At 38.7% G+C, this 21,382-nt stretch overlaps 1 protein-coding gene across 5 annotated transcripts in view; it reads left to right on the top strand.

Moving 5' to 3' along the window:
- rhobtb4 (Rho related BTB domain containing 4) overlaps window positions 1-15,158 on the top strand; it is a 38,186-nt gene extending 23,028 nt beyond the window's left edge. For all 5 annotated transcript variants that reach the window (XM_041998779.1, XM_041998780.1, XM_041998778.1 and 2 more), the window contains 8 exons: window positions 3,364-3,549; window positions 3,957-4,776; window positions 4,903-5,122; window positions 6,099-6,217; window positions 9,715-9,865; window positions 10,147-10,235; window positions 10,480-10,585; window positions 10,977-15,158. In XM_041998779.1, coding sequence (XP_041854713.1) covers window positions 3,364-3,549; window positions 3,957-4,776; window positions 4,903-5,122; window positions 6,099-6,217; window positions 9,715-9,865; window positions 10,147-10,235; window positions 10,480-10,585; window positions 10,977-11,155 — 1,870 coding nt within the window. In that variant the 3' untranslated portion in view covers window positions 11,156-15,158. The remainder of the gene's footprint in view (window positions 1-3,363; window positions 3,550-3,956; window positions 4,777-4,902; window positions 5,123-6,098; window positions 6,218-9,714; window positions 9,866-10,146; window positions 10,236-10,479; window positions 10,586-10,976) is intronic.
- The last annotated feature ends 6,224 nt before the right edge of the window (window positions 15,159-21,382 follow it).

Raw genomic sequence — 21,382 nt, 5'->3', positions numbered from 1 at the left:
AGGTTTTTTTTTTTTTTTGGTGTGTTTAATCCAGTAGCCATGTTTTTTGATTGAACTCTCTTAAGCTGTCACATCCTTCCTCCACCAGACGTGCTTGGATCATCACTCTATCCTCTTACTTTCCATCCCTCTGTTAAAGCTGCTTTATTGGCATGAAATGCAAAAGTACTTATTGCTAAAGCACAATCAGCAAATGCTAATTTGATTGACAGTGACCAAACTCAACCATGGGGTGGGTTAGTTATGGTTCAACTGGAAGATCTTGGTTTGATTCCAAGTTTTTCGGCAAGAAAGCAAACCTCAAATTGCCCTCTGTGATTTTTTTTTATTGATTTGTCTCTCTCTCTCTGTGTGTGTGTGTGTGTGTGTGTGTGTGTGTGTGTGTGTGTGATTTTAAAAAGAGAGAGAAAAAAAAATCATGCACGAGCTTTAAGCTGTATAGACTAAGAAGTGATGTATGAATGTGTGTGAAAGGTTGTTGTTCTTCCACTGTCATTAAGAGGGCTTAAAATGATTAATGCTGTATAAATCCAGACCATTTGAAGAGGTTCATATAGGACATCAAAATAAATAATTAACATGGAAAAGTTAATCCGATATTTTTATCATTCCACACATCAGATTGTTCAGCCAGTGAGTTTTGTCAGGGTTGGTTGGAGGCATTTTATATAACATGTCACCTTGTTCCTGTTATGCAAAGTTCCCATTGCTGACACACTTTGTGTTATATTTTTGTTGCTTGCATATAGTTCAGTTCATATTTATTCTCCTCTTTACCCACTATTTCTATGTCTGCACATTTACGGTTATCTTCCCCTGTTTGTGTGTCTGTTTTAATGCATTTATTTGTGTGTGTGTGTGTGTGAATATGTATGTGTTTATCCACTCTGTCAGCCTGCAGTCAGCTGACAAAGACACAATGCCAGCTCAGCTGTTTTCTTCCTGCATGCCTAACTGGCATCACCATCTCCTCTCCTGCTTGTCCTCCTTCTCTGCTACCTCTGCTCCTCCACTCATTCATCCGGACCTTTTCCTTTACTTGAACCCTTACCTCAGACTCCTCTCCACTGCTTCACTTCACCTTCCATGTCCCAGTTCACCTAATCAGCCTTTTAACCTCCATCATTAGCCTCCTCCATGCACTCAACACTTTGCCACTCTTGCCCTCCTTCACACCTGCCTCTGTAGGCTTTGGTTGAGATCAAAACTCAAATCATCACATTGTCTGACTGTCACATGCTTTTATAGAAGAAGAACAGTCTTTTTGAGAAAATGGTAACAGCCTGAAAATAGGCTAAGCTAAACTTAACCTCAGCCAGTTTGTACTTGTGTTGCACTGAGCACAAATTTCGTTTGCCAGTTGCGGGTGGAGCCAGTTGGTATACATGGCAAATAAGATGTGGTGGAGTCATTTGAACAGAAGTCTAGCAGTAATAATTTGATCAAAATTATAGCTGTAAAAAAAAAACACATTAACAGGCGTGACTAATTGTGTTTTTTAAATGAAATTAACACACCCTCATCCCCCACTTTTTTCCTGGTGAGAGGGTTTAACACCCGAACTCTTTCCATATTTAAAAATGTTGTTTCGCTTGTTTATCGTTAAGCTGAGAAGGAGGAAACTAGCGGTACGTGGTTCATGGTTCGTACCGGCACATACTTACCCCAAAGTATTGTTTTTGGACACACTAGCAACAGTAAGCAAAATTTATCAGTCTCATGTCAATCAGACCCATGTCATCATTTAAGCGCCATAAATGTGATGAAGTAAATTATAAACAGGTTCTGAGATACAAATCAGAGTAGAACACTTCTCTAAAAAACAGTAGTTGACATGTGATAGACAGGATTTATACTTTCTATGCAGACCCGGGTCTAGAAAAGTTTTGATGGGCAGCCAGGCAGGGGGGACGGGCCAGGAAAAAGTTGACACGAATGAGATTTTTTCTTTTGAAGGTCTAGATTTTATGAAATATTGAACTGATTCTTACAATACAGTAAAAATGGGCATGCCATTTCATAAAGGTCATGGCTGTGCCTCTGACACACGTAGGCAGTATTGAAAACCTCACACTTTCTGTAGTCAAGTCAGCTGAAACTACTCTGAATAGTACTATTACTTGATGCCGTTTGTATATTTAAATAGAGTGGCATATATGGTCAACTACTGCAGCAAGCCAAAGTTTGTCTTTATAAAAAAAAAAAAGGAAGAAAAAAAGCTTTTCATTGTGAGAATAAAAGCATGTACACAGTATGACCTCATACAGACTAACCCATAAGCTATAGTAATGAGCCTTTAACAAAGTGCTAATGGCAGTTTGGTGGCAGTGTGGTGTAAATCCTGGCTTTTGTATATTATGTCCTTGCGATCCAGAGCTTTTTAGAAATTACATTAGTAGAAGTGAAGAGGACTATGGAACAAATGTGTATACTACAAAAAAATGTCCCAACTGATTTAATGCTACAAGTCCTCTTGAAGTAATTAATATTCATTCACCTTTTCTTTGTAGATAGGAGGACGTCAGGTTCATTGTCTATATGTCATGCAAATCAAGTCTCCCCATGAATTCTCTTAAAATATGATATTTTCATACTAGGCAAATGTAAAAATCTGAAATACAGTCTTCATTTAAACTGCCTTCAAGCTATGAATGATTAATGCTACACACGAGTTACATAAGTCTGAGTAGTCTTTTTCTGCTGGGGTTCAAAGTCCTGTGTTGTTGTATTACTGGGGAAGAAGATGGTTTAGGAATTCAAATAGGTTTTTCCCAGTCAGCATTTTTGTTGTACTGAAAGATCCATGTCAGTGACACAAATTAAACATTACCTAAACACAGATAAACATGCAGCAACTTGTTGTTGAAATATCATTGTGGGAGATCAGCTGTAAGTGCTGCTGTCTCCTTGCTCAGACACATCAGATGATCTGTGTGTGTGTCCTGATCTATTCTTAGCCTTCCGTTTGTGGCCCATGCTGCCTTCAAGGTCTTAGAAAGATTTATGCAAGAGAGATAAAGAGAGACAAGCCACACAAATAATCAGCCCAAAGGTCCAGACTTAAAGCTTTAGCATAGGTGCTGTCCATGCTCCCACAATGCTTTGCAAGAGCTGAAATAAGCATCTTCCATTCACACGTGGCACATATTTTAACATAAACTGACAGGTTCAGTGAGTCAGCATTGACCTTTTTTAATGCCTCTCTTTTTGGTTCCCTTCAATCTATCAAAGACTACATGTCCTGTGTTGACTGACATTACCTATTCATGCTGTAATAAATCAGCTCTGCTTTGCCTCTTCCTGTCTTAAGTAAAAATGCTGTAAAGGAAATGAGAAGTTTTTCTTTCACATCTTTCTTTGTAGGTCTGACGTAGTGGTGCTTTGCTTCTCCCTGGCTAATCCCAATTCCCTGCGCCACGTTCGCACCATGTGGTTCCCGGAGATCAAGCACTTTTGTCCCCGAACACCCATCATCCTGGTTGGCTGCCAGCTGGATCTGCGCTATGCTGACCTGGATGCAGTTAACCGTGCACGACGGCCACTAGCAAAGTGAGATACCTTCTTCATCAGCCTTTAACAGACATCATGTGATAACACCAACACCAATGTGACTTCAGTAAAAATTGTATTTGGAGCTTGTCCAGTTAATCAGTGGTTAGTAAGAGCTTCATAACAGTTACTGACTCACTACAGATAAGAACCTGGCTACCCAACTACACCATTTTCACTGTCATGCTTGTCATTGGCTTTGTCTTCTCAACCATCATGTCTGCTGCATAAATACTAAAAAAACATGTTAAAATAATTACTAAAGTGGACTGATTAAAAAAAAATTACATTTTTTGTCTTGGCATGAATGTTTGGTGTTGTTATGATACTTCCTCCATCCTGTTTGGGCTTACTTCTTTATCTCAGTACTGTCATCATACAGATCATTATCTCTTTCTGACTCACAGGCCCATCAAACCTACAGATATTCTTCCTCCAGAGAGAGGCCATGAAGTGGCAAAGGAACTTGGTATTCCCTACTATGAGACCAGCATTGTTGCCCAATTCGGAGTCAAAGATGTTTTTGACAATGCCATCCGTGCTGCCCTTATTTCCCGCCGACATCTGCAGTTTTGGAAGTCCCACCTGAAAAAGGTCCAAAGACCTCTTCTCCAGGCACCTTTCCTGCCTCCACGCCCACCACGACCCATAGTGGGCATCCCAGACCCCCCACTGACAGATGGTGAGGGCCCCGATTCCCTTTTCTGTCAGCCTCTGTGTGCCGATGTTCTTTTCCTTCTACAGGGTGGCTCTACTCGTGTCTTTGCGCACAAAGTCTATCTGGCTACATCCTGCTCCAAATTCTATGACCTCTTCACCCTTGATCTTGGTGGGTCATTTGTGGGGCTACAGGAGGAGGAACAGGAGAGTAAGGAAAATCTTGAAAGTGGGGAGGAAGATGAACAGAACAGGAGAGGAGCCAAGGAGCAAGCTGGGCGCACCAAGAGCCTGGACATTGATAAAGATGGGGTAGGAGAGGGCGTGAGGGGCCCGAATCGACCCCAGCTGCTCCAGCAGTGCTCTTTGAGGACTTCCCAGAGTGATAATGCACTTCCTTCTCGTGCCCAGTTCTTCCTGGGAGCACTAGGGACTGGTCGAGCACTTTCGGGATGGGGAAGGGGTTTCCTGAGTGTGTGTTTGGAGCATGTTGATGATCCCATGACTGGACGGCCACGACTCATGACTGTGGTAGCCATGGATGTACTCATACAAGAGGAACCATTCAAGGTAATAAAATGAAAACGATGTAACTCTAACATGAAGACTGCAAATGTTCCAAACCTTCTAGTGTTAACTGAGAAACAAATTATTATTATTATTATTATTATACTTCTGGATTTTCTGGATTTTTAGGCGGTGCTTCAGTACTTATACACAGGTAGTCTGGATGAGGGCCGAGGTGATCTGATGCAGGTGGCCACCATCGCTGAGCTGCTCGAGGTGTTTGACCTGCGAATGATGGTCGCCAATGTTCTGAACAGAGAAAGCTTCATGAACCAGGAAATCACCAAAGCCTTCCATGTCCGCAGAGCCAACCGCATCAAAGAGTGCCTCAATAAAGGGACATTTGCTGGTAAACCAAAGTGCCAACCATTCTGTGCCTTAGCACTTTCAACAGCATTTGAAGCATTGGTGTTTGTGTGTGCATGTGTGTGGTTATATGTGCGAATGTGAGGATCATGGCAGGTTGGTGAAGAGAATGCGTGAATAAGATCAGAAAGATTTTGCTCATTTCCAGCACTCTCTTTCATCTTCTGAAAATGTTCTGAAAATGTACAACCTCTGTACATTTGATCATGATTTGCTGTTGAAATACTAAAATGAGTATTTTGTATGTTTCAGTTTTTCTGCTTGATGATAAGCTTTTTAAGTCATCGTTTGACTTGATGACAGTTTTCTCAGTCTGCTTGTTTGTTTTGTGCTTGCTCTTATGTGCATACTGTCTCATGTTTACGTGGTTGTCTGTCTCCCCTTGGCTGTTGTCTTTGCACGTAGTCACAGTGTTGGCAGCCAACACCAGTGTCCACTGTTTCTGAACAAGACATCACATTTACTTCGTTTTCTACTTCCCCAATTGTGGTTGCCGTTATTATGTTTATTTGTACCCTGCTAGTAGGCTAATTGTAGTCTATGTATACAATTGCACCAACATGTTTACTTTACCCCACTTATAACTAAGGATCCGCATAAAGATGAACAATATCCCTTGTTTTGACTAAGAATGCCCATGTAGTGACATGGTCAGTGTGTTTTCCTGTTACTGCACCACTTTCTTTAACAAAGCTCAAGTTCACACAGAATTTGCTCCATGACCTACAACTCTACCTCTCCTCTCCTTCCCTGACTCTTAGCCAGAAGCTGTTCTGTCCCCCTGTCAATTTATCTCTCTGTCTGTCTACCTGTGTCTATGTGTCTCTGTGTGTCTGTCTGGCCTTCTGTCTGCCTGTGTGCGTGTCTGGACGTCTGCCTCGTCTGTCTTTCCCCCCTCTGTAGCTTGGGCTTCTGTGGCATTCTCCGAGATGAACGCTCTTTTCCCACCCCGGTTTTAGATGTGGTGTTCCGAATGGATGATGGCTGCCTCCCGGCCCACAAGCCCCTGCTCATCTCCAGCTGCGACTGGATGGCTGCCATGTTCCGTGGCTCTTTCATGGAAAGTTACATTGAGGAGGTGAGTTCAGACATACTGGAAAGTGTGTGAGGATGGAGTTACCTTTAAGTTTTTAAAGGGGGTTGAGTGTCTGTATCCTAAATCTTGGGAAATTCAGATAGCAGAAAAGCCAGGACAGCCTTTTAGCAGCAAGACAATTACACACTCGTAATCAGCATACAGATGTTACTGATAAAAGAATAAAAATGGACTAAAGGTGTACGACTTACTTAGATAAGATTTATCATGTTGATGACTTGCTAGTAAAATGACATTGTAAAAACACGAGCACTATACTTGTTCTCACTGTGCTGACTGTTCGCTCTGTTATCAGGTTGACCCACAAACCTTTGCCTCACTTACAGATGTGGTTTTAGCTGTGGGATTATCAGCCCCATTAATGTTTTGCACACAAAATTATGACATACACTATAAAATGCACCTAAATAAAAACTAAAAAATAAAACCTTTCTTGAAGAATTAACCAAACCATGCTCATATCATCTTGCCTTCTCGTATCCCTTACATGAACAAGTCAGCCTTCTTAGAAATCGAAGTGTGTGTCTGCAGTTCATCTGAATAATAAATGCAAGTGCTAAGAATAATGAAAGTCACTGCAGGCACATACATGCTCAAAAACTCACAAAAAAACAAGTACTTCCTGAACCTGACTTCCTGTAGCTGTGTCACTCTTCACTTTGTCATCATGCAAACCACAGAATGTTTCTACCAACGAAACATATGTTAATTTCTGTCCTCTCGTTTTAATCATGTGCAACTGCCAGTTTATCAAAGGCAAGCTTGCTACAGATAGAAATATTAAAATACTTGTGCAAGGGCTTCTGTAAGAGCAGAATTAGGATATTTTGATAAACTGCATCAATACTTAAAGTAAAAAAGGCCCTTATTCTGAGGTTAGCATTTCCCAAGTGGTGGGTCTAGTTACTTCAGGTGTGCTCAGTTTCTTGTGGCAATCCATACGTGCCAGACCTGACCTAACCACAAAGGAAGTTACTGACATAGAGTGTTTAAGTTACTGAGATTCTCAGAATACCTGAAAGTTCCCTCACAAACAGTCACAGATGTGGTAATAAAAGGGATAACATCATTAGGAACTGATGTGCAGTTTATATTTTCACCTTGAAAGCCTGGATTCTTATTACAGAGCACACTGCAAAAGTTTGTGTGAAACCCCACCACAGCCAGTTGTTGCTGATGCAGCACAATATTTGCTGTTGGTGGGCTGCTGTTGTCAATGGTTACTTTAAACAGTTCCTGTCTGCTGTGCCATTGTTTATGGCATGATGCTGGCAAAGAGCAGGTGTTCTAGAAACAAAGAAACAAAGAATGACAACACAATGTAACTGTCAACGTTTGCTTATGTTAAACAGTGTTTTCCTATTTTCATGTAAATGTATCTGCATTTCTTGTTACAGAGAAGCTTTTTATATTTAAATAGCTATTTAGATTGTAAATGTCTGCAGCAAGCTGCTGTAGCTGGGTTGTAAGATGGCTTTGAAAATAACTTATTTCAGTGTCAGATAAAGTGTGTAAAACTGTTTTCTCCCTTTTGGGCAGATGGGAGCAGAAATTTAAGAGCATGGCACAATAACAGAATTCCTCAAATCTGACACATCTGATGTTCTCATTTTATTAACTTGTCTACATCAGCATCTGTGCTGACACAAATTAGGAAAAACCCTTTTTGAAGATTTGCAAAATGAAGTGGCTGCATTTGTTAAGAAAATGAGAAACCAGCCACCATCTTATAAATCTGTTATATATAAATAAAAAGAACCTATAATTCTATAACTGTGAGAGTAGCATGTGATCAGCCAGTGCCGTACTATTTTCTTTTCAGTATTTTATATTCACACATTTCAGTGTTCTTGCTGCTGTGTGATAACGGGCTATTCTCGTTGGTGCAGAATGGCATACACTCGTGTATTTTTAGGGGGATATTCTAATTGTTTTTATTGCAATTATTGTTGTTAGCAACTTAACAACATGAACATTTTCTGGACCATGAGCCATTAGTTTCAGCAAAAGATGTGTAATCAGCTTTTGGGTTTGTTTTCTGTGCGGGCCATCAAGCAAACTGGCCACCGAGTGTGTCATGGTACACTTATGGATTATTAACTATTGTGTGTCACCATAGTTTGTCACTATGTGGCTTCTGCTCACCGTGCCAGTGTTAATTTTAGTGGAGTATTACATGCTGAAAAGCTTAGTGTTTCAAAAATGAGTCTGCTAAGCTTCTTACTAAAAAAAACCTCTTTCTTCTAAAACTATATCTTATCTGTGATGTCTTCCTGCTTTGTCTTTTTTATTCTATATTTATTTCACTTCTGTTTAGTTGCAGTCTTTAGTGACCTAAATCAAATGTACATATGCTATATATCACAGCAGTTTTCCCTGTCTTTCAGTCAGATTGCATTGTTTACTTTTTTAGTCTAAACACTTTGTTATAATACATGATGATGGGTCTTATCCATGAATGTGTTGTCATTATTAGTGTGTCCTCTCATTAATACTTCCAGGTCTCAGCTGGCGCTTTATGCTTTAGAGACCACCCTTGTTTCTGTGTTGTGTCTTTTTTCTAATATAAAGAGAGGTCGCACCATGCTGACATTCACCTAATTGGTTGCTGTAGTGGAGGCTGAAAAGTGTCATAGTGGGTAGACTCGGAGAGCTCCTCAAGGGGTCAGGTCAACACTTTTAATCATCTTCCTTCCTTCCATCCTCTTGCAGTTTAAACTTTATTACATGCCATTGAATTAGTGTTGGTCAAATGTACAGTAATTAAGCTGTGAGAAAGAGCTTATTCATTTTTATGTTCTTGCATGTTTAAATCCCTAGAATGGGAGGCAATGACCATTGCATATAGTCACTTAGGTCTAAGAGAGAGCAACTAAACTATTACAAGTAAATGTTTTTTTTTGTTATTTTTTTAGACTTTGGTGTCCAAATAAATGTTAGATTAATCCAATTTTAAACATTGCACTAATAGGTCATTTTTTGGGATTTAAATTAAACTTCAACACGTTTAGTTCTACACATTTGAATCACTGTCACACGTTTAAACCTGTAACGGCAAAAGATCATTTTATTAGAAAAGCACAAGACCTAAGAAATCCCTGTGTATCTCTTTGGAGTGTTCTCATCTGTTTTGATTTCTGAAAATGTGTTCAGCTTTAGATTACATTATGACTGGATGTGTTTGTAACTATTGGCAGCATGGCAGGCTTGTGTGTGCATTGGACCTTTTCAGTTAGGGCACATCACTAGCCCCCTAGACAGTTCTCTCAACTGAGCAAAGATAAAAGAGGATGTGACCAGAACATTTTATCCTCTGACCTCCAAATACACACATCACTTTCTGTGCTTTGTGCCTTAACAAAAAAGACATATTTGACTTAAAAAAAAAAAAGAATCCCTGTCTAATTAATTTGTTATATTTATGTGCTGAATTTTTCATGTTTGTTTATTTATTTTCTTATGATTTGGTCATTTTTCAGGTATCCATTCCTAACACCACTACGGCCAGTATGCGTGGGGTGCTTGAGTTCCTGTATTGCGGCCTCCTGACTCCCTGCCCTGGTCTGGAGCCCATGGAACTGATTGTTCTGGCCAACTGTCTCTGTTTGCCACGCCTTGTCGCCCTCACTGGTAAAGATTCTCTGTGGAGCCTCACAAATGCTGGAGAGACAAATGTTCATTCACTTGAATATCTTGCACTGTTTAGATGTGGCCAAGGATAGTTTTGGTAATACTTTATCTTTGCACTTCAAGATCTCTTTTTATTACTGACACACTTAGGATAATAAGAGTGGTTAGTTTCAATCCTGGTTGACAGATAAAGAATTTATGACATGGAGATAAAGATGCAGACCCATGTGCATGGAAACAACAAATACTGACATAGTGCTGTCCATTTTGTGCCTCTTCAGAGCAGCACGCTGTGGATGAGCTCCTCCAGGTGGCGGTCAAAGGAGTGGACATTGATGGGCAGGTGTTGGCTTACCTTGAGCTTGCACAGGTCTGCCTTTTTCTCCCTTCTTCAAATAACAATGACTTTTTAATTCATTACTTTTGAATGGAAACTGTATATTTTTTAAAGTAGTAATAGATGTTCACTTAAAGATTGCTCTATAATTTATTATGGATTAATTCCATAAACATGTTTCATAATCCATCTATATATTCTCTTTTGACTAAGTTAAATTTTGGGGATGTTTGCTTTTTTTCAAAGTACTAATAATTATTTATTTTTCTTTTTACAGTTCCACAATGCCAAACAACTGTCAGCATGGTGTCTCCATCACATCTGCACTAATTATAACAGCATCTGCCGCAAGTTTCCCAAAGACATGAAGGCCATGTCTCCAGGTACAGTGCAGACCTTATTCTTTTCTTGATCTTAATAAGCCCCTTTTCATTTAATTATATTTTATTTAATTTACATCTGTCTGCCTGTCTGACCGTTCATCCATCCATCCATCCATCCATCCATCTATCTAATTGTCAGCTTATTGCAATGACATCACAGGAAAAGTGACTTTCAATAGCAAACAGTTAGAATAAGGGCATCATTATTATTATTATTATTATTATTATTATTATTATTATTATTAGCATTTTTCTCTCTGCAAAAGCATTAATACAGTTAATTTACAGTAATAGTACATAAAACATTTGTACCTTAAGTGATTTGTTAAGGAAAAAAAACTTACATTTGCTCCTCCATTTGCAAACTTATTATTTGCACTCTTCTCTGTAGAAAACCAGAAGCACTTTGAGAAGCAGCGCTGGCCCCCTGTGTGGTTCTTGAAGGAGGAAGATCGCTATCTGCGCTCTCGGAAGGAGCGTGAGCGCGAGGAAGAGATCCTGCGCAAGCAACACACCAAACGGGGCTGGTGTTTCTGGAGGCACCCGTCTTCATCTCCACACGTCTCCTGAAGGGTTTCCTCCACTAACTTTTTCATCCAGGCCTGGATGATTGTGGAAAGCTAACCCACTCCTGTACGAATATAGAGGAGGATGACTCTGAAACCTCTATCAGTGGTGAAATAACACCTAATATGCCTGAATGTCTGCATGCTTGGGGGAATGTATGTGCCTCTTTATACCGTAATTGTGGGTGACCACGAGTGCATTTTGGTATGTCATGTGACAGATGTGAACCCAAATGAATGGTATGAGTATGGATGTGTGAGTATGTGTGTAGGATATTATGATTGAGTGATGCTTCCAAGCTGAGTGCTTCCCAGATGCCCTGATCTATAAAGGCCTGTGGCGGTGCAGTGCAACCCTTTGTCCCCTCCATAAATGCTCTGTCCCTCCATCAGCACTCACAGTGTCTCAGCCTTTGAGTGATTAGACTGGGACTAAGGGCTCTCTTTCTCTCTCAGTCTCCATCCTTCACATTGACCTTAATGACTATTACACATTGACCACTGCAGCGCCCCTTGGGGTGGGGTGGGGGGGATGCTTACCTCTGCCTTCACTTCTACACAGACTGTTATCTTGCACTCACAGATCCATGGCAGTGATCCACGCTTCAAAAAAACCAGCACTGGATTGCCAGGAACTGAAACTATCAGTGTAATTATAATTGTTCAATATTATTTAACCTCTTTACGCATTTTAATGTGCATTCTAAGACACTGTTATCAGGGGAAATAGTAAACACTACTCCAAGGAAATGAATGATTGCCTTTGCAAGTCCATATATGAAAAATGCAAGGGTAACCTTAAAACATTTAGCAACTCAAATCTCTGTGATCAAGCTTCCTGCTAAGAGATTTGATTGCAGAAATTTGCCTCTATTATAGTCTTTTTTTAATCATCAAATGGCACCTTCCACCCTTTTCTTCTACACTAGCAAAAAAAAAAAAAAAAGAAAAGAAAAAAAAAGCTAAACACAAGCTGTCCTTGATTAGTTGGTTTCGTCAACCTGCTTTTCATAAATCCTCATATAGCCACTCTACAGCAATGATGGGCGTAAAGAGGGCTAGCCTTACTTGATACCTCTGCCACAGAGGAACGATGGATACAGTGTTAAACGTCCACGATCACAAGGTTGCATTAAAGCACCTAAGCCAGCCTGCCTTTACACCCCTACACCACTAGGGGCAGCACTGCTCAGGGCCCTGGCATTAACCTAGCAGGTTTTTTTTCTTTTTATGCCTGTTTCTTTACCTAGTTTTAGTTATAGAGATCGTCAGTATAACTTCAATTCTTGGAAAGTGTTCAAAAAAGCTAAAGCACATTCACCATGTTATTGGTTTTCACCTGATTACCAAAGTACCAAAGCTGTCGTTCTTCCTCACCCTCTTCACTTTTGCTTGTCCTGTTTTTCTATTTTTTTTACTAGAAGAGGGGTGTGACTTTTGACAGTGGCAGTGGAAGATGATATATGAATCCGACATGATTGGGGGGGGGGGGGGGTTGGGGGGGGTCACTTTTGATTTTTGGTGTCAGGAAAAAAGCTTCACTGCACAAAATTGCCTTCCATTTTTGTTGCTGGAATTGAAATTGGTGCTTAAAAAACCAACATTAATGTCCACTTTATGTTGAGGCTTCATGCATCTCTAGTTGTTTAGTGTCTATCTGCAAAGAACATTCATTTCTTCATTTCTTCTCCATTTACTAGCACTTTCTAAAAGGTCATAACTCATTGAAGAGCCCGTAGGTTTCTGATATTACAAATAAGCCAGTGAGGGTTGTAATTACTTTTATATTCAGAAAAAGTGTGATATGTTTTGCTTTCATTCTAACCACAAAATTGAGATTAAATAGAAATTCAAGTTATGATTTTTGTTTCAAACAGCAGGCGGTTTAAGGAGACTGATTTTCTTGTTAAGGGTGCTAATTTCTTTTGCTGAATGTGGGGGGAGAAAAAACAAAGAAAAAAAAAAAGAAAAAGATCTTGTGGTGAGTTTCTATTAGCACGTTGCTCTGTTCTTGGGTTTACACCCCTCAGATTTACCCAGGCGACTGTAGGAGATAGATTATGCGAGAGATGTGGTGTGTTTTGCTGTTTTCCATGGGAGGCGAGTAAAGTCATTTTCAGCTACTGAAATAGAAGTCCGATAAGATCTCAAGAGGCCCAAGTGAGAATTGAACAGATCCATCTCTATAAAAAAAAATGTGAACAAATCTCAGTAAGCATTATGAGCACACAAACCTGATTCCATGGATATTTGAAATCATCCTATTTTAAAAATTTGACCTGAAGAGGGGAACAGAAAGGACATCAGGAGTTTTTAGCCTCTTTAGTTTTCCAAAGAATCACTTTGTCTTCATGGTGTTAATGGCTAGCATAAACCATTCGGCTTCTTGTCTTGGTCTATGTGCCTTATAGTTGGAGAAAACAGTCACCGACATGATGAATAAAGTTGACAGGGATCATGTCTTGGCTGTAAAATCTAAAATGATGTTTCCTTTTGCACTCTCAGAGATTATCTTTCTTAATGGAGTTTTTAAGCTAACTTGCGCCATGCCTGTGCAAAATTGATACCTTGTTTTATGCAAACCTTTCAATGCTACACACCGTGTAGTAGTATAGGTATAGGTAGGTCTAATCATGTGACCTTAAGTTCACACAGGATGTTTTCTTGACACTTGGACTTGAATTATGGTTGGGTTTCCCCACTGACCAGGTGACTGAGAGGTAGCATTTTTAAACAGCTGGCTTATTTCTTGCGGATAACTTTGAAACCACTGACTTTAAGATAAATTTTTCTGTTTTTTCAAATAGCACTAGCTGGCCTGTGTGCTGAGTGGCTTCGGCTTTACTAGAATGTGGTTTATTTGCGTGGTGGACTAAATTTTTTGATGTGACATTTGTGTTAGGAAGGCACTTTCTTTTTTAATGTCTGTGATGATAAATTTCCTGTAGGCATGGATTTATCCTAATGTAAGATTGTTTCTAAACCTAAAGATTGTAGCATGTCTTTACCATTTAAGCTGCATATCAGGACTTATGAAACTTCTCTAAGGCCGTGTTGGCAAAGAACTCCATAGAGGTTTCTGTCTTACTGAGTGGCTTTATGCAGATGTCGGCTTTACTAACACTCAGCACAACTTACAGTAGCATCAACAAATTTATATCTTAAAATAATATGCTGGGACACTTACAGACATCGGATTGATAATGATTACAGAGGATTTGTTGCTGCTGTGGAGGACCACAGATGTACATAGTATGCTGTTACTGTAGATAATTTAATAATTAAATCTCTTTCTTATCATTTTTAAGATATTGGCTTTAGGGTATAAAAATAAAAAAGCAAATTGTACACGTTTTAGGATGTCCTAAATGACCTACTAACAAAGGATCTGTACAGAGCATGGCACATGTTTCTTTGGTGACAAAGTAGACTTTCTAAACCTTTTAGTGTTGGGTATGTGATTGAAGTTTATGGATATATTGATGGGGTTTTGTAAAAATATGAAATGAAAGGAAACAAACAACAATTATCAGGTGGAAAATTGTAGGAAATAGATATGGTTGAGAAGGTTGAGAGACCCTGTTGACGTCTTTTATTTTATTCAACCTTTAATATTTGCAACACACTGAACCCTATAAGCCAAGGTTCCATCTTGTCACATGATCATGCAGGCCATTGGTTCAGTCTTTTTTCCCCCTCTTTTTTTTATTATTTTTTTATTGTTACATTATTTTGGACAGAGCAGTTCACCCCATCTATGCAGGCCTGAGCTCCTGATTTTAAAGCGAGGCCTAGTGACTGAGAGAACACCTTATTTTGCATTTTACACAAGTATTTTGTTTTTCCTTTCCTGTGCCTTCAGTGAAATCTCACTCTTTCATCTCTGTGCAGACTAACAGCACTGCAACTAGTTGTCTGGGCTCAAATTTTTGTGAGCTAAGCCAAGAAACACACAAGCATAGAAGTAGAAATAGCGAGCTTTTGTTGATACACAGTCTCTTACAGCTGAAAAGAATTAACTTATGTTCTGTAATAGTTTCAGAAAGTGGTCACTGGTTTTTAGATTAATATTGATAACTTTTAGTGATAACATATAGAGCTTTAGAAATTCAGTATGTAAAATCATCTATGCTAAAACCTTGCAATAGATGACTTGTGTTTGGAAATGACCAAGAAAACCAGAAAACCAGCAATTTTGGAATAATGTTTCTGCACTCCTCCAGGTGCCTGCACTTTCTATTATGTAGCCTAATTGTACTTTTTGTGTGCTGTCTTTATATTTACCAGTTTTCTTGATAAGCATTAAGCGTCTGACTTTCTCCACTTAGGCTTTCTCTATCAGCCAGACTCTAAGTAATGGACTCTACTTCTTTCATTATTTATCTGCAGTAAACAGTGCTGCCATCTTGCATAGACTTGTTGTCCTTTTAGTTGGGGAACAGCATCTCTGAATGACTGGTTGGGTTAAATGAAGATATTAGCTGTGACCGCTATTTGTGTTATGCTTTAATAAAGGAAGTAATTATCCAAAGTACAACACAGTATTGGAAGTTTGATAAAAGTCCCCGTTGGTATTAACCGCTCACCTTTTAATGCTCACCACACTGTATCTATTAACTAAGTTAGTGTATACATGGGATAGTATGCACAAGTTGTTACTATTGACAGACATGGTGTGACTAACCCCTGGTCTATACTGTAATTTTTAAGTGTATCATATATACTGTATAGTATTGTTATGCACTATTGTTTCCATTGACTCATATAAGTGTTATTAACATTTACTGCTTATATTTTTGTGTTTGTTACGATACAAGACAAAGAAAAGAGCACACCACACTCACAAACTATTAAGGGCTTCAGACAAAAAACAACTAAAAATAAACAATAAAACAATCAGAATGTTTTGCTGCTGTTGCAAAAAAATGTTTTGGAACTAAAATTTTGTAATATTTTTGAACCACTGTGATTTGTACAAAATAGAGAAATGTAGACTTTTTTTTCTTTTTTTGCCATTTCAGTATTTTGATGTTTGACTTGAATTTTATTAAAACTGTTAATCTTTTGAAATCGGTTCACCTTTATTGTTATTGTGCATATGTCTGTTTTCAAGGAACATTGTGGGTTCCAGGTCAGTGTGAATCAAAGATGAGGGAAAGAGGGGCATTTATAATTATCTTTTGAGGGTAGTTTGATAAAATTAAATTACAATAATCTTCAGAAAATGCACATGACAAATACTTTACCAGAACTACACAACATTAAAGTCACATATATATATGAAGGATTAGTAGTTAATTGTAAAAAGCACCTAATACAATACTGGGCAACAAAACAGACCGAACTGAATGACAAAGCCACTGTTTAAATAAATAATTTAACATCCTGGCAATGAATTATTTGACATGGAATGACACTATTACAATCGTCAGTTTGAATGGAGATTATCTCATAGTGCTCTCCTGTATCAAGTAATCCCATGTATGTAGCCTTTTATTATCAAATACAATAATACAGTAATCCTTGCAGCAAAGAGCTAGAGTTTTGCACGTATATTTATATAACATGTCCATGGTGAAAGCTGAACACAGTAATTACAGTATGTTGAGAAATATTTGCATCATGTCCTACATGCACCCAAATACCCATCTCAATATTTTTACTTATAAGAGCGCATTTCCAGCCAATTATCTCCTGCTTTGAAATACATTGTCATCATCAACTGCTGCAAAAATCTGAGCCAAATTGTCTGCACATTTATCAGGAAGTTACTAAATTCAGCTTGCGATTTACATACACATATAAAATTCATCATGAATGTTTCAGAGGAAAACAAAACAATAAAACAACTAAATTATAAAAAAGCAGAAAAGATCACCTTGAAATAATATTAATAAAAAAACTGGTGGTGGTGGGTAGCACCGCAGCCTCACAGCAAGAAGGTCGCTGGTTCCAGCCTCGGCTGGGGGAGGTTCAAACCTGGGGGGCGGTGGCCTTTCTGTGTGGAGATTGCATGTTCTCCCTGTGTATGCGTGGGTTCTCTTTGGGTTCTCCAGCTTCCTCCCACCGTCCGAAGACGGGCATGTTAGGTTAATTGGTAGCTCTAAATTCTGTATATGTATGAATGGTTGTTTGGCCCTATCAATGTTGGCCCTGCGATGAACTGGTGACCTGTCCAGGGTGTACCCTGCCTCTCACCTGTTAAAATGCCAGGATAGGCTCCAGCTTACCTGTGGCCCGTAATGGACTAAGCGGTAGATAATAAATAAATGGATATTATTTCCTGTTATTTAATAATCTGTTCATGAATTAGTTATATTAATAATCAGTACAAAATGTAGTAGAAACCTTTGTTAAGTCAATAAATTCTCAAAACAAAAACAAAACTACTCTCACCCCCTCTTTATTTATACTGTTTCTCAACAAATAAGGCTCTATGCAATCCAATATAGACTGAGTTTGATGAAGCTGCGCCACCTAGTGAGAAAGAAACAAATGTGCAACCTAAATGTGTTCAAGAGAAATTTACTGTATCTTAAAGGTTTTTATCTTATGTATCTTCACACTTTTTGCTACAGATGCTGTTTTTCATTCTATGTTTAAGATTAAATCTCTTTTTTTTAAATTACACAGACAAAAACAAACAAAAACCATCATTATTCTATTTTCTGTGAAGCAGAGGAAAAGGCTGGGACCGGTTGCCTACGTCTATTTAGTCAAAATAATATCCTCACTAAATAAGCAGAATCGGTGCCTTAATCATGTTGCACACACACATATGTAACTACACTACCCCCCAATATATTCTTACTATCTATTTCAAATTTGGATGAATGAGAAACTGAGTCAGCAACTCTCCCCGACTGGTTCCCTGAACACATGCATCACCAGGATTAACACGCTATGAGCCAAGACATTTAATAAAGATGGTAAAGGATCACAAAAACCCACAAAAAACCTGGAAGTAGCGGTTGTCATGGAGATGTTTAGTAGTGTGGCAGATGATCTGTAACTAAGGAGTATCATGGGAAAGTAGAAATAGTGAGGAATGGAATATTTGAGTCCATATGCCAACTTGACATATGTGTGTTAAAATCACACTCATCTAACTTTTCTGGGAAAATGAGCAAGTCAGGCTGGTGACCAGGAATGACGCATTGTGCATCAATTTTCCTTTTATTCGCTTGTAAATGGAGGAATTTACTACCTTTTTGAAGCAGTGACCTCATGGCCACCAGCATCAACTTTAACACTGATTACAGACCTTTACATACTGTATGCTGGATTACCAGTATGAGACATGACTGGTGTTCACTTTTCCCACAAACTGTACTCCAGCCCTCACACCACAGTCTCGTGGAACACAGCTTTAGAGTCATAGACAAAAGCTGACATCACCACATCTGGATCTCATCTGTTAGGGTGCCCTTGGGAGCAAATGAATTGAATTGAGAGTAAAAGACACTGATGTACAGTGGAGAGGAGTGCACTTTGATTGCATTGGACAGATGAATATGGTTCTGAAAATTATGATAGAGGAGTCAACAAACTTTCTTGGGAGGGATGCATATGATTTAATCATACCAGGCAGAGAACTTTTCATATTATAAGGGAAAACTGTTCAGAGCCTAAAAGAAGTGAGGGTTAAACACAAAAATGTGCTTGATATTGACATTCTGATAAAAAGCTAAAAGATAAAAAGAGGTCAACAGATGAAGTGACAACACATTCCTTAGTGTAATCCATCTTCCTCCAAGTGTGCTTCTTTAAATTATTTTGCTGTCTGAGGTCTGCTCTATTAACAAAACTGCCCTCAAAACACAACATACTCATCTCTAAATCAAGGCCTCTCAAAGCAGAGTTTCTGAATACTTTGTCATCCTGACACCATGCTCCAATTCAAGGTCTCTCTCTCTCTCTCTCTCTCTCTCTCTCTCTCTCTTTTTCTTTGTGGAACAAATTACTCTATCTTTTATTTCAATCTTCTCATTTGTTTCAAATTGTCTACTTTCATTAGAAAAGGAATCTAAAAACAATGAGGAAGTAAACTGTTCATATTTATGAAGCCAAAAGAAAGAACAAATTCTGAAAATCCCGTTTCATGTGTCTGCAAAGGTGGGAATGCGATTTCAAATAGCACATTCATGCACAGAGACTCACAACAGTATGTGTACACACTGAGACTCAAGGGAGCGATATCTCAAGGTTTTTGTGTAGGCACATAGCTGAGCAGTGACCTCACCTGGACACCCAGACGCACAGAGCATGCGGAGATCTAACTCACACACATACACACACAGGCAAAAAATATGCTGGACATAGATACACTCTATCTTGACTTTTTCTCCTTCTCTTCAACCTGTGTCTTTTGTTTCCTGCTTGAGTCTTCCTTTCCTTTAACATCCTTGTCTGGCACCTTTATTGACCTCAATTGTCTTTTAAGTGAACATCATTGTGTTATTTGGCCCCAGTTTCTAATAGATTAGTGAGTTCTCCTGTAAGATAAATGTGTGTATGTCTGTGGCATTTACTTCTGACTAGTGTAATTTCCACTCACTTCCACTCATTTACACTACTACAAATTATCACCATATGGATCCATATGATTGAGCTGAATATTACCATGACAGCAAGGGTGAACAAGTTTGAAGCCTTTTAGACACATTGCTGGAATATCGGTAAACAAGACAAAAATCATATAATAGCAAAGTAAGATAGCAGGTTGATGTGATGAAATTTGCAATACAAAATGAGCTACATGCCATTTTGTTGATCAAAAGTTATTTTTGCTACTATATATCTATTATCTTTTCAATGTCAAAAAAGAGAAAGAAGAAAGCATTGTATACAGCAGCAAGGACTGACATGTGAAAAGCAGCTGGTACACATAAAAACAAAATACAAGAATGCTGTGGCAAAAAGTCAGAGTTATGACAACTTGAACAGAAGATTACAACCATTTGAACAGTTCATTTTCACTTAGAGAGTCTTGGAGGATGTGTGTGACTGGGCTACTCAACACCCTGTCATCCACACACTAACTGTTAGTTTAGGCTATGCCAGGAAGGCAGGAAACTGAGCAGAAAGTCTCACACAATTGGAGAAGTTTAAGCAAATGAGGAGAAAATCCCTATTAGCCAACACACACACATGCATCCAAATCCCAGTAGACACACAAAACTCCTACATTTAGACCCCATCTCCAACAACAGCTGCCACCACACCCCAGCAAAGGAAATGCCAAAGTCTTCTGAAGTGGAGCATAACAGCACTGCAGTTCACTTCCATGGTTAAGAAAAGCTGGAAAAGCAGGAGAGCCTCTAATGACAGGAAGTTGTATGAATAATAGGGGTATAAGGATGTCAAGCTTCTTGTCCCTTTGGCATGCAAACTCAGCCTGAAACAGCATAGTCTGAGTGGGATGCATGCCTAGTCATTTTAGTTAAAAAGACCATATATATATATATATATATATCCTTTTACTAACTAGACATGCATCCTCGATGTAAAGCACTTCTCATACACAAGATATTTGCTGCTCAAAGTGCTTTACATTGTTAAAAAAAAAAGACTAAACAATTAAGAGCAAGAAAGAATAAAACACCAATGATGAAAAATAAAATCATGCCAGCCCACATTACTTTACACCCCGACACCCCAACCACAAGCCCATGAGATGTGTACACATAGATATATAGATACTCGGATACAAAAACACACACACACACAAAAAAAAAAAAAAAAAACTGAAAAAAACAAAAAAAACACAATGGTGATTACCAAAAGCAGGAACGTTTACAGTGTGAGTATTTGTTATTCTTATTATTAATATTATATATTTAAAAAAACAAAAACAGCTGCAAACCTGACAGTAAAAAATATACCAAGGAAGAAGAAGAAGAAGAAGAAAAAATAATGGAAAATCTTTGCCTTAAATGGAAGTTTTTCCTCACAGGAGTGACTTCACTGGGTGACTGCGACAAAATGCATGAGGATTACTTAGTCATTGTGAACTGTTTAGCCAAGAATAATAAGGCTATTAAATGTACACTAATGTGAGTAAGTATATTTTTGTGAGGACAAAGCCAACTTTAGACTGACAGTTCAGATTATTAAAAACTTATGACTTTTATCCTCTGCATTTGTCCTGGATTATCTAAGAATGGCAGCTAAGTAAATTACAGAGCTCAGGAACATTCCCATAATCCAAGATCTTAAACCCTTGTGCTAG

The sequence above is a fragment of the Melanotaenia boesemani genome, chromosome 11, assembly GCF_017639745.1.
Source record: "Melanotaenia boesemani isolate fMelBoe1 chromosome 11, fMelBoe1.pri, whole genome shotgun sequence".
Lineage (NCBI taxonomy): Eukaryota > Metazoa > Chordata > Actinopteri > Atheriniformes > Melanotaeniidae > Melanotaenia > Melanotaenia boesemani.
Note: the sequence above shows the minus strand (reverse complement) of the source record. Positions and strands in the feature narration are given on the sequence as shown.